The sequence below is a fragment of the Narcine bancroftii genome, chromosome 3 (assembly GCF_036971445.1).
Source record: "Narcine bancroftii isolate sNarBan1 chromosome 3, sNarBan1.hap1, whole genome shotgun sequence".
NCBI lineage: Eukaryota > Metazoa > Chordata > Chondrichthyes > Torpediniformes > Narcinidae > Narcine > Narcine bancroftii.
This window is the reverse complement of record NC_091471.1, coordinates 276,749,686-276,763,510: the sequence shown is the minus strand read 5'-3', so window position 1 is coordinate 276,763,510 and position 13,825 is coordinate 276,749,686. Positions and strand designations below refer to the sequence as shown.

General features: G+C 39.6%; 1 protein-coding gene across 1 annotated transcript in view; it reads left to right on the top strand.

Annotated features, from left to right (window-relative positions):
- The window catches only part of LOC138758815 (sodium/myo-inositol cotransporter 2-like), an 84,717-nt gene extending 75,450 nt beyond the window's left edge, over positions 1-9,267 (top strand). Inside the window, exons 15-18 of the mRNA XM_069928208.1 lie at positions 432-498; positions 4,168-4,257; positions 4,334-4,402; positions 8,115-9,267. Coding sequence (XP_069784309.1) covers positions 432-498; positions 4,168-4,257; positions 4,334-4,402; positions 8,115-8,326 — 438 coding nt within the window. The 3' untranslated portion in view covers positions 8,327-9,267. The remainder of the gene's footprint in view (positions 1-431; positions 499-4,167; positions 4,258-4,333; positions 4,403-8,114) is intronic.
- The last annotated feature ends 4,558 nt before the right edge of the window (positions 9,268-13,825 follow it).

The following is a 13,825-nucleotide window of genomic DNA, read 5'->3' as shown; positions in this document are numbered from 1 at the left end:
GATTGAAGGAGCTCTCTTGGACACACTGAACAAATTCCACCCCTTCCATGCCCTTTCTGGGTTACCCAGTCAACATTTAGGATGTTAAAGTCTCCCAATAGACCATTAGACCTAATAGTAAAAGTTGGCAATTTGCTCATCATGTCTGCTCCACCATTCAAATCATGGGTGGTGTTTTTATTTTCCTTTCTACACCATTTTCCTGTCTCTCCCCAATTTGTTATTCAGGCAGCTATCTGCAATTTCACCTCACATTCTGCAAATTCCCAGGGACTATTTAGGAGGCAAAAATACAGCCCCAACGAAGTGACCTAGTTTTTAAGATAAACAAAAGGCACTCCTTTAGCACTGATCTAATGTTGTGAACCCACATCATTAACCATAATACAATCAAAATTCTCTGTGATAATCACTCGTCTTTGATCTTACAGATCCACCGATTGACCTGGTATACTCATTCTGATAGAAACAATCCTGTGGCAGGTCAGGCTGAAACAGGTAAGCTGGAGGTTGAGGGATCCATTGACATGAGTTAAGCAAGGATTTACAATAGTTGGACTGACACACATTAAGACCTAACATCAATTGCAATACTCATGTCATTTGGAACATCTCTCAAAGACTCTTCTCTCAAAAAAAAGCTGGCGCTGCCAGAGCTGCTGTAATGGCTGGTGTGGACCCGGGAGAGTGGAGGGCAGACACAATCCTGCTCTGAAGGGCTAAACCGACTGGTGCTAATACCTGCGGCTCTGTACAAGTTTTAACTAGCCTGTTAAAAGGACATGACAGTGTTTTTAAACTAAAATCCTGCAACCACTGGTCTGTGCCCAAGATGGTGGTGCCGATGATCAGTAGTGCCATTGAGGGGTTCCAGACTCTGGAGAACAACAGACTACCACAGGGCACCAGAATCTGGGAGAATTCCACACGCTCCTCCCCGCCCCCCCCCCCCCACCCATTGTCAAGGAGCAGAGGAGACGACCAAACAGTATGGTGACCATGGGGGAGGACCACAGTGGCTGAGAGACCCACTCAGGCTGCAGGCAACTTACTGTCAGAGGACCTGAACGGGCTGCTGGAGATAGGGTTATGGGAATCAGGTATCAGAGCTGGGATTTGAGGGTGTGCTGAGGGTAAGAAGGGCTCATGAAGGCCCTCAGACAATGAAGGCTTATTGATCACAATGGAGGCTTGGATCTGGAGGTCCAGAGTCTGTGTGGCTGCAGAGACTGTGGGAGCACTGGAGGTGAATTCACGGACACTCAATGACCCTGAAGGGAAGGCCTACTGGGTAGCACTAATGGTGCCTTTGTCTGCCTTACGCCAGGCAGAAGGCAATTCCATGTAATATTACATGTACTGTATTATTACATGACAGTAATGGAGTCTTGAAAGTTTTGCCACTGCCCTGGCTGATGAATGAGAGAAGTGATTTTGTTCATATCATTCACTCTCTGGACATCACTGGCACACTGTGCCTAATTTTCCATCAATAATCTCCATTGTGAAGGTGGGTTGAGCCACTGTTGTCAATCACTGGTGAGGTTCTTGGTTCTTGGTAGGGAGTTCAATTCTATCATGGTGAGAGACCAGAGATATATTTCCCTGTCAGGATGGTGTATGATTCCAAGGAGAATCTGCAGCCAGTGGTGTTCCCATGCATGTCCTATCTTTGTCCTCCTTGGTAGTAGAGGAGCTAGTGTTGGGAGGTCCAATCAGTGTAATCTCCTTGAGTAGCAGTGATGTATATGAAACACACTTTGCTCCTGTTGTTTCAGGCTGAATCTTTTATAGTAGTAGATAGGTGCCAATCGAATGGGTTGCTTCTTCCTAGATGGTGTTGGGCTTCCTGAAAATTACTGAGGCCTTGCTCATCTTGGCAGCTCCTGCCTTGTGCCCTGTAGATGATGAGAAGTCCTTGGGAGGTCAGGAGGTGAGTTACTCACTGAAGCAGACTCAACCTCTCAGTCGCTCTTGCAGCCACAACATTTATATGACTGGTTCAGTTGAATTGGATGGTGGAAGGCTCAGCAAGGGTAATGTCATTGAATGTCAAAGCTAGGTGACGAGCCTTCTTCTGTTGGAAGTCATCATCTCTGTGCATTTCTACATTATGTTCCTTGCCACTTAGCAGCAAATACCTGAATGCTGTCCAGGTCTTGCTGCATGCATTGCATCTGCTGGAAGTAGAATTGAACATTGTGTATTCAGTAGCAACCATTCCCATTCTAACTTGATGATGGAAGGCAGGTCATCAATGAAGCACCCTGTTTAGTCAAGAACATTGCCCTGCTCCTACTGTGATGTCCTGAGATTGGGGTGTTTGACCTCAGATAATCAGAACCATCTTCCTTTGTGTGAGGTCTGACTCCATCCTCTGAAGCGTTTCCCCTTCAATGTCCATTAATTTAGATTTTACCAAGGCTCCTTGATGTCAAACAGAGCCAAACTTTGTCTTGGTGTCCAGGCCAATTATTCACAGTCATCTCTGGCATTTAGCATTCGGACCCTGCTGTAATGAGATCTGGAGCTGAACCCCAAACTGGACCACACAGAGAGACAGTACTGCTTGATAGCACTGTTGGTGATGTGGAAAATAAAAACACCATGCTGGAGAAACTCAGCAGGTCAAGCAGTCCACTTTAAACCATGAAGATAAAGATACATGACTAAAGTTTTGGGCTTGAGCCCTTCATCAAGGTATGAGCAAAATATAGGCAGATGTCTGAATAAAATGGTGGGGGGAGGAGCTCAATACCACAGGCAGTAAGTAATAGGGAGATAAGCGAGGGAAGTCACAGCAGCAAGCAGCAGGAGAAGGGGTGGATCTGTGAATGGAGAGGGAAGGGGGGGTGGAGATCTGGAAGAAAGTAGACAGAGGGAATGGGAAGGGAGAGAAAGCAGAGAGTAGGTTAGCAGAAACCAGAGACGTTGACGTTCATGCCACCCGGTTGGAGTTCCCAGACGGAAAGTGTTGTTCCTCCAATTTACAGGTGGTCTCAGTTGACAGAAAATGAGGCCAAGGACAGACATGTCAGCATGGGAGAGGGGTGCAGAATTTAAACAGTTGGCCACATGAAGATCACTTTCACTGCTGCGGATATCACAAAGGTGCTCAGCAAAGCAATCTCCAAGTCAGTATCCAGTCTCTCCGAAGTAGAGGCCAATACACAACTGAAGTGTTTCTTTACTTGGAAGGACTGTTTAGGGCCCTGAATGATGATGAGGGAGGAAGTGTGGGCACATGTGGAAGGTACCAAGGAGGCAATTAATGGGAAGGGATAAGTAAATGAAGGAGTCATAGAGGGAGTGGTCTCTACGAGAGGAGAAGATGTGTCTGGTGGTGGAAGTTACCGAGGATGATAATGTGTTGCATGTGAAGGATGGTAGGTGAGACAAAGGAAATCCTGTGTTTGTTGTGTCTAGTAGAGGGGGCCAGGGAAGATGAATGGGAAATGGAGGAGATGCAGGTAAGGGCTGAGTTTAACGTGGAGAGGAAGCCATGTTTTTGGAAGGAGGAGGACATTTTGGATGATATGGACTGGAAGACCTTATCTTGGGAACAAATATGACAGAGATGGAGAAATTGAAAGGAATAGACTCCTTACAGGGAACTGGGTGTAAAGATATGTAGTCGAGGAAGTTATGGGAGTTAGTAGGTTTGTAAAAAATATCAGTGGAAAGTTTGTCCTCTGAGATGGAGACAGAAATCAAGATAGGGAAGAGTGTTGCTAGAGTTGGACTAGATGAATTTGGGATTGGGGTAGAAGTTGGAATCAAAGTGGATGAAGTTGATGAGCTCTTAATGGGTGCATGAGGTAGTACCAATGTAGTTGCCAATATAATGGAGGAAGAGTTGAGGGGTCTTTCCTGTGTAGGATTGCAGCATGGATTGCTTCACAAAGCCTTGCGAGTTTCTCCAGCTTTGTGTTTTTACTTCAACCATGGTATCTGCAGACCTTTGAGTTTTCCCACATGCTAATAATTGAGATTAGCTCGATTGGGCATTGTGTGGTCCTACGTTTTGGGAAAAGGACATATCTGATCAATTATCTGTACTGTCTGATAGAAAGGGCAGCATAGAAGGGATGGGTTAGGTACTTCAGAATGGGTTATGGGCAATGTAATTTTATCAGAAAACTTACAATTGCATTTTTCCTGCACCAGTTATGCCAAGGTCTGAGATGAGCCATTCTGAAGGAGATAAAAAGATTCGGGAGGAAATCAACAACTCAAACATTGTTATTGTCTTAACAGGTAGGAATTCTCCCCTTGTGTTGCTTTGGCACATAACGCAGCAGGATCATAACTAATATATAATACTCCCATCCAGATCGATCTGAAGAAACTAAGATTGGCTTGGAGAAAATCAACAATATGAACCATGTCGATATCTCAGCAGGTAAGGAAAACACTATAACATCTGTTTATTAAAACGATGTACTAACACTGCAATTAATTTCCACCATCACATTTACATTATTGTAGTGTAGACCTTGATTCTGCAATTAGAACTTTTATTGGTCTGTTGTAAGTAAAAAGTAGTGTGGGTAAGTTTCACAGTACTCAGTTTGGGCAGCAGTTCCACCAGCTCTCCTGTTCTGCGGGATGGTGGGATTTCCTGGATTTATGTTTGTAGTGAATGGCACAGCAACAATTGATATAATCACCTTTCATTGAAGAAGCGTAAGGGTATGTTTAGCATTGGTCACATCAATGATACATACATACACACACACACACACACACACAGGTCATGTGATGATCAATGTGAGGAATGTATTCGGGAAGATCTTCACTAAAGTGACTGTGGAGGACTCTCTTCAATGACTGCACACCATGCTGTGTGAAGACGAGTGGTTCCTGGGTTCCTGCTCTCGTTGGAATGTGGGGATCTCCATGCAGCCAGTTCATGATGTGGGGGTCCATATACTTCATGGCACATTTCCATGAGAAATATTAGTCTTTCAGACTGTAGTTTCTGTCTCTGAAACCACTCTGAAAAATACCCAGCCAGTCAAGCAACATCTGGAGAGAAAGAAATCAAGTAATCTTTCAGGTCATCTTCATCTGTATGTTCTTGGTGGGATGTCCTCCACTTCTATTGCTAATAACAGGGGTGAGTGATGAGATAACAATTTAGCTTTATATTCCATTTTCCTAACTCTCCCTTGGATATGGACTGACAACAGGAACAGGTCAATCCTTGAGTATGTTTTATGTCCACTCAAATAATATGAGTATTCCTTCTCCTTTGGGTGTTGTCTCCTCCATATATCTAAAAGTTGCATTTCCTGCATTGATTTAACCATAAATTTGGCTACTTTGTTCTTTCTGCTAGTCTTTTGTCCAGTTTTATCCATCTTTGAATCAAAATTAAGTTTAAAGTCCCCTCCTATCAATATATTCTCCTGTGTATCTAAAATCTTTAAAAAAATATCTTGCATAAACTTTTGACCTTCTTCATTAGGTCCATATATATTGACCAAATTTCAGAGTTCTGAATATATCTGACACTTTATCATTACATATCTCCCTGCTCGATCTATTATTTCCTCCTCTATGTTAATTGGTACATTTTTACTGATTAATATAGCTGCATCTCTGGCTTTTGAGTTGTATGATGCTGCCGTTACGTGTCCTACCCAGTCTCTCCTTAATTTATTGTGTTCCACTTCAGTTCGATGTGTTTCCTGGATGAATGCTATATCTATTTTTTCTTTTTTCAGTAAATTTAATAGCCTCTTCCTTTTGATTTGGTTATGTATTCCATTAATATTTATAGTCATATAGTTCAACATGGCCATCTCATACTCTGTTTACATCTCATTTCCGCTTCCTCACCACCATTTTCCCCATTTTTATTTCTCAGTTTTCTTTTTTTGAACGCACTGTATGACAACATTTCTAAAACATAAAATATTTCAACCATTCCCACATCTAAAATTCCTTTAACCCCCAAGTGTCCACCCCCTCTCTGAGTCACCCCTTGTCCCTTGCCGGGCAATCACAACTCCACTCTCCATTCGGTCTGCAAACCTGTTCAGTGACTGTTATTCTCTCCTACAAAACCCCCTCCAGAAAAGACTTTTATCTTCACATTACCACAAAGCTCCTGCTCTTTTCTTCTCTTTTTAAAATTTTTTAACCCCTCTTCTTCCCCCCTTTCTCCTTTTTCTTCCCTCCTTTAGTTCTTACTTGTACATTTTTTTACATCTTTATATGTAGTTTGTCATCGTTCTTTGTTCTTTGTTCTTGTTACATCTCTTCATCTCTCTATCTGTCTTGCAGGCGTTCTGCAAATTCTTGTGCTTTCTCCAGATCTGAGAACAGTCTGTTTTGATCCCCCGGGATAACTATTTTAAGCATCGCTGAATATCTTAACATAAATTTATAGCCTTTTTTCCATAGGATCGATTTTGCTGCGTTAAGCTCCTTCCTCTTCTTTAGGAGCTCAAGGCTTATGTCTGGGTAGAAAAAATTTTTTTGAACTTTGTACTCCAGTGGTTTTTTTGTCTTCTCTAATTTTATTCATTGCCTTCTCCAATATATTTTCTCTTGTTATGTATCTCAGAAATTTTACTAAAACGTATCTTGGTTTTTGTTGTGACTGTGGTTTTGGGGCTCACGTTCTGTGTGCCCATTCTATTCCCATTCCTTCCTGCATTTCTGGCATTCCCAGGACTTTTGGGATCTATTCTTTTATAAATTCTTTCATATCTTTGCCTTCTTCATCTTCCTTAAGGCCCACTATCTTTATATTGTTTCGCCTACTATAGTTTTCCATTATATCCATCTTCTGAGCTAACAACTCCTGTGTTTCTTTAACTTTTTTGTCACTTTCTTCCAATTTTCTTTTTAAGTCGTTCACTTCCATTTCTACCGCCATTACACGTTCTTCCACATTTTCTAATCCTTTCCCTACATCTGTTATGACCAGCTTTATTCTACTCACTTTTTCTTCTGTACTTTTCATTTTTCTTTTCATTTCACTAAATTCTAGTGTCAACCATTCTTTTAATGCTTTCATTTATTCTTGATTTTTTTAAAATCTATGTACTGTCCATTCATTTTACCTCCCATTCCTCTGTGCAGAGCTTGGTGTTCTTCTTCTTCTTCTTCTGTGTCTGCTCTTGGGTTTGTGTCTTCTATTTCTCTTCATTGTATCTGTGTCTCTTCTGACTTTCTTGTTGAGCTGCTTGTCTCAGTTTGTTGGGTATTTTTTTTTCATGGTTTCTTGATGTTGGTCCTTTTCTTCTGGGCTGGTTATCTGTTGTGTCTCCTGCTTCTGTTTTTCTTTCTCACCCCTCCCTTTCCCATTGCTTTCTTTATCTTCCAGCTGGGAGCCCTGCTGTTGGGCATCTCTCAGCTGTTCGTGCTGTGGTGTTTCACTCCACAGCTGGTCCCCCCTCCCGTCGGTGTTCTCCTTGTCGTGCGCAGTTGTGCACATCTGATTGGCTCAGTGAGCCATTTTTGCAGTCCCGCGGTCGGTGGGTCACGACCCTGCAGGGTCTCCACTAACCTCGGGGAACGGGCTTCTCTTTCCATGGCGGGTCCCTGCTTTTTCGTGCAGATAAGGCCTTCACCTTTCTCTCCCAGCATCTTTCCTTCTTTTTTTCCTGTTGTTTTTGGTTTTTCTTTCTTAGATGCCATTTTATCCACACATTTATCTTTTATTTGTTGTGTTTTGTGTATCTGGGGCTTTGCTTTTTCTTCACTTTTTTTCTTCTTTTCTGGAGAGGGATGGTATTCTCCTATCGGCCACTACTCCATCACGTGACTCCTTGCCCCAGCAAGTTAAAGTCTTGTTGATTTTTACTCGCCCTGCCCAGTTGGGACCTTTCACACTGCTACGGACCTACTAAATTGGACTGTCAACCCACATGTACTTGGCAGCATGAAAGAGACTCAGGCTAGAATAATTTTCGCTCTCTTTCTCACTTCTAAAGAAGGGTCCTTGACCTGAATGTTGAACTGTTTCTCACTCAACAAACACTGCTCAACTGGCTGAGTTCTTGTCGTATTTTTTTTTCCCCACTTCAGCTGCCCTTTATTTGTTTTTTTTTTAAACCTGCTGGACAATTTTCTGTAGTAACACATTTTTATTCTCCCAGGTGAGTCAAAGAAGCAAAGGTCAAAGATGGTGTCCTTTCTGCTGTGGTTCTGTGGGATGGATAAGAAGACAGAAGCAGAGAGCCCTGTGCAAACAGAAGCTCCAGCCAACAGGCCCATGGTCAAAGAAAGCCCCCTTATGCTCAATTTGGTTAATGCTAACTTGATCTTCTGCTTGAGTGCGACAGTTTTTCTCTACGGTTACTTTGCTTAAAAGATGATGCAATGTTTCTGGAATTTATAAAACAGTAAAAGGTATACATGTCTAAAAACAAATTCGAGTCATTTTTACAAGTCAAGGTCATGGGAGGTTTGCATTTATTTAGTTCCTTGCTTAGCCCAGGACAAATGGCCAATAAAATATTACTATTGAGATAATGCAGGGACGTGCGACTTTTGCCTCCTGCCTGACCAAATTCCCACAAGCAGCTGTCAGATGGAGAACAGATAATTTGTTCCAGGGAAAGTGAAGCAGGAGAGCTGGAGAGGATTAGGAAACAGTGATCCAACTGCAGGAGATGTAATTCGAGGGGAGATGAATGATCAGATCAAATACTGTTTATTGTCATGTGATCAAACAGAAATGTAATACTATACAAAATTGCCATAAGGCAAAGATTTAGCATTGGCTTTGCCAGAATCTTTAGTGAGAGGAAGAAATAGAAGAGAATCACCCTCAGAATCACCACCAAGTGTCCTGGATTCACGTCCAGTATTCCCGCAGCCTCAGCAGCTGCACAACATTTCACTTCAACCCATCAGCAGCCCTCGCCCAAATCCAAAACTCCATCAAGATGAGGAAGTCTGGGGAGTCATGTGATGGAGTAGTGGCCGGACAGTGAACTCCAGCCCTCTCCAGAAAAGTCGGGAAAAACAAGAGAAAATACAAAGGCACAGAAATAAAAGTTAAAGAAAAGTGAGTATAAAGGTGGAAAGAAGATGGCGACAAAAAAAGAAAAATCAAAATCAACGGTAAGAAGAGAGGAAGAGAAGACAACGGAGGAAGAAGGAGAAGGCCTTACCTGTCCGAAGAGGCCCGCTGTGGAGAGAGAAGCCCGCTTCCTCAGGTCGGTAGAAATAGGACTACAAAAATGGCTCGCAGAGCCGAGTAAAAGTGCGCAACCGCGCATGAAAAAAAACACACCGACGGGAGGGGGGACCAGCTGGGGAGTCGATCTCCACAGCCGGCAACGACAGCTGCAGAACACCTGCAGCAAGAAGAGACCACAGAAGACAATGAAAACAAGAAAGAAGAGAAGAAAAGGGCAACAAAGAAACAACAGATGGCCAACCCAGAGGAAGAAGAAGAGGAAGAGTACAGTGAAATAGAAGAAGGGAAAGGCAAGGTAAAGGATATACTTTCTCTTGTTAGAGGATACATGGAGTCATTTAAAGAATGGCAAACACAGGAATTTAATGATTTAAGAAGAAGAATAAACAATACAGAAGAGAAAGTGAATAAAATAGATATGACCTTAACAGAAATGGGAAAGAAAATGGACAAGATGGAAGAGCGGGCAGTAGCAGCAGAAATGGAGTTAGAAGACTTAAAAAAGAAATTGGAGGAATCTAATAAAAAAACTAAAGAGACACAAGAACTACTAGCTCAAAAAATAGATATAATGGAAAATTATAACAGAAGAAATAACATAAAGATAGTGGGCCTTAAGGAAGATGAAGAAGGCAAGAATATGAGGGAGTTTATAAAAGATTGGATCCCTAAGACCCTAGGATGTCCAGAACTACAGCAAGAAATGGAAATAGAAAGGGCACATAGAGCATTGGCCTCTAAACTACAACCACAACAAAAACCAAGATCTATTTTAGTAAAATTCCTAAGATATACTACAAGAGAAAAGGTACTGGAGAAGACAATGGAAAAAGTAAGAGAGGGCAACAAACCACTGGAGTATAAAGGGCAAAAAATCTTCATTTATCCAGATATAAGTTTTGAACTCCTAAAGAAGAGAAAAGAGTTCAATACAGCAAAGGCGATTTTATGGAAGAAAGGGTATAAATTTATACTAAAGCATCCAGCGGTATTGAAAATATTTATTCCAGGACAACAAAACAGACTATTCTCGGATCCAGAAGAAGCACGAAAATTTGCAGAACAATTACAAAAATAGACTGAGGGATGAAGACGGGTAATGAGAGTAAAAATGATCACGATTGATATGTATGCGGGTAAAGAGGTATAGAGTGAATAGAGACAATGTGCATACGTGAATGTATCTGTACTTAGAGGAAAATATAGATAGTACAGACAAGAATTAATAAGGGAAGGTAATGGAATAGAGAGAATAAGGAGGGAATTAAAAGAGTGACCTTTGTGACATATGAAAAGTGAAATCTTTTCTGGGGGGGGCTGGGTGGGGGGAAATAGCGGTCACTGCAAAATCAGTTGACACTTGCGAGTGGATTCGCAAATCCAAATGGAGAGGGGAGATGTGGTTGTCCGACAAGGGATAAAGGACAACTCAGGAGGGGAAGGGGAGATTGGGGATAAAGAAGATATAAATAGGAGAATAAGGAAAATGTTGGATGTTGTAGGAATGTTGTCTAATAAAGAGTTGAAAATAAGAAAACAGAAATGGAAAAGGAGGAAAGGTAATGATGGAAAAACGGAAGGAGAAGATAAACAAAATATAAAATGGCTATGCTGAACTATATGACTTTAAATATTAATGGAATACATAACCAAATTAAAAGGAAGAAACTACTAAATTTACTGAAAAAGGAAAAAATTGATATAGCATTTGTCCAAGAAACACACTTAACTGAATTGGAGCACAAGAAATTAAAGAGAGATTGGGTAGGACATGTAACAGCAGCATCGTATAATTCAAAAGCAAGAGGAGTGGCTATATTAATTAGCAAAAATGTGCCATTTAAAATAGAAGAGGAAATAATAGATCCAGCAGGGAGATATGTTATGATAAAATGTCAGATATATTCGGAGTTTTGGAATCTACTTAATATATATTCACCTAACGAAGAAGATCAAAAGTTTATGCAAGATATCTTTTTGAAGGTAGCTAATACGCAAGGGAACATACTAATAGGCCTGAATTTGGATCCAAATATGGATAAAACGGGGAAAAAAATTAACAGGAAGAACAAAGTAACCAAATTTATAATTAAATCAATGCAAGAAATGAAACTTTTGGATATATGGAGGAAACAAAACCCAAAAGAAAAGGAATACTCATACTACTCGGCTAGACATAAAACATACTCAAGAATAGACCTATTTTTGTTATCAGCTCGTATGCAGGATAGAGTAAGAAAAACAGAATATAAAGCGAGAATGCTATTGGACCATTCACCCTTAATATTGACAGTAAAGCTAGAGGACATCCCTCCAAGAATGTATAGATGGAGATTAAACCCCATGCTACTTAAAAGACAGGATTTTAGAGAATTTATTGAAAAACAATTAAAAATGTATTTTGAAGTAAATACGGAATCAGTGGAAGATAAGTTTATACTATGGGACGCAATGAAAGCATTCATTAGAGGGCAAATAATAAGTTATGTAACCAAGATGAAGAAGGACTATAATCAGGAAACAGAGCAGTTGGAAAGGGAAATAGTAAACATAGAAAAAAAATTAGCAATGAAGGAAGATACAACTAAAAGAAGAGAATTGGCGGATAAAAAAATAAAATATGAAACATTACAAACATATAAGGTAGAGAAGAATATAATGAAGACAAAACAGAAATATTATGAACTAGGCGAAAAAACGCACAAAATCCTAGCATGGCAGCTTAAGACAGAGCAAGCTAAGAAAATGGTATTGGCATCAAGGAAAAAAGACAAACAAATTACATATAATCCAAAAGAAATTAAGGAAAACTTTAGAGAATTCTATGAACAATTATACCGAACTGAAAACGAAGGGAAAGAAGGGAAAATAGATGAATTTTTGACTAAAATTGAACTACCAAAACTACAAATAGAGGAACAAAATAAATTAACAGAACCATTTGGAACAGTAGAAATACAAGAGATAATAAAAAAATTACCAAATAATAAGACACCAGGAGAGGATGGATTTCCAATAGAATTCTACAAAACATTTAAAGACTTATTAATACCGCCCCTACTGGATGTAATCAACCAGATTGATGAAACACAAAACTTACCAGATTCATGTAAAACAGCAATAATTACAGTAATACTAAAACAAGGGAAAGATCCACTCTCACCAGCGTCATATAGACCAATATCTTTGCTAAACACAGATTATAAGATAATAGCTAAACTATTAGCAAACAGATTAGCAGAACAGGTACCGAAAATGGTAAATTTAGACCAAACTGGATTTATCAAAAAAAGACGCACAACAGACAATATTTGTAAATTTATTAACTTAATTCATGCAGTAGAAGGAAATAAAGCACCTACAGTAGCAGTTGCTTTAGACGCAGAGAAGGCCTTCGACAGAGTAGAATGGAATTATTTGTTCAAAGTATTGCAAAAATTCAGTTTACCGGAGAAGTATATTAATTGGATTAAAGCATTATATAAGGGACCGTTAGCGAAAGTGACAGTAAATGGACATGTATCAAAGCAATTTAACTTAAGCAGGTCAACGCGGCAGGGATGCCCACTATCACCTTTATTGTTTGCGCTAGCTATAGAACCACTAACAGAATTGATAAGAATAGATAATAATATAAAAGGAATAAAAATAAAAGACAGGGAATATAAAATCAGTCTATTTGCGGATGATGTTATAGTGTACTTAACAGAACCAGAACTATCAATAAAAGAATTATATAAGAAATTGAAGGAATATGGAGAAGTGTCGGGTTACAAGATAAACGTAAATAAAAGTGAAGCAATGCCTATGAATAATGCGGATTTCTCAAAATTTAAGAAGGAATCTCCATTCAGATGGCAAATGCAGGCAATAAGATACCTAGGTGTACAAATAAACAAAAATCTAGGCCAATTATATAAACTCAATTACAATCCACTAATGAAAAAATTACAGGACGATTTAGAGCATTGGAAAGATCTACCACTAACACTGATAGGAAGGATAAACTGTATTAAAATGAACATTTTTCCAAGGATATTATACTTATTTCAGGCATTGCCAATACAACTGACAGAAAAATTCTTCAAAGAATTAAAGAAAATAATAAGGAAATTTTTATGGAGAGGGGGGAAACCGAGGATAGCACTAGATAAATTAACAGAATGGTATAAACAAGGAGGCTTACAATTGCCAAACTTCAAAAATTATTATAGAGCCGCACAATTAAGATAACTATCAGATTTTTATCAAACAAGGGAAAAACCAGACTGGACGAGATTAGAATTAGATAAAATAGGGGAAAAGATACCTGAACACATATTATGTAAATGGGACGAAAATTTGGTACAACATAGAACTTCTCCAGTATTACATCATCTCCTCAATATTTGGAAGAAGATTCATGTAGAAAGAAATAAAACAAATTATCAATTACCAAAACTAATATTGACGCAAAATAAGCTACTCCCTTTTACAATAGATAACCTTTCCTTTAGAGAATGGGAAAAAAAGGGATTAAAAGAATAGAAAATTGTTTTTCAGGAAGTAGATTCTTATCCTTTGAACAAATGAGAGATAAGTACAATATAACTGGAGATACAGCGCTGGCATATTACCAACTGAGATCCTACTTGAAAGATAAATTAGGAAGCAATTTGAGTT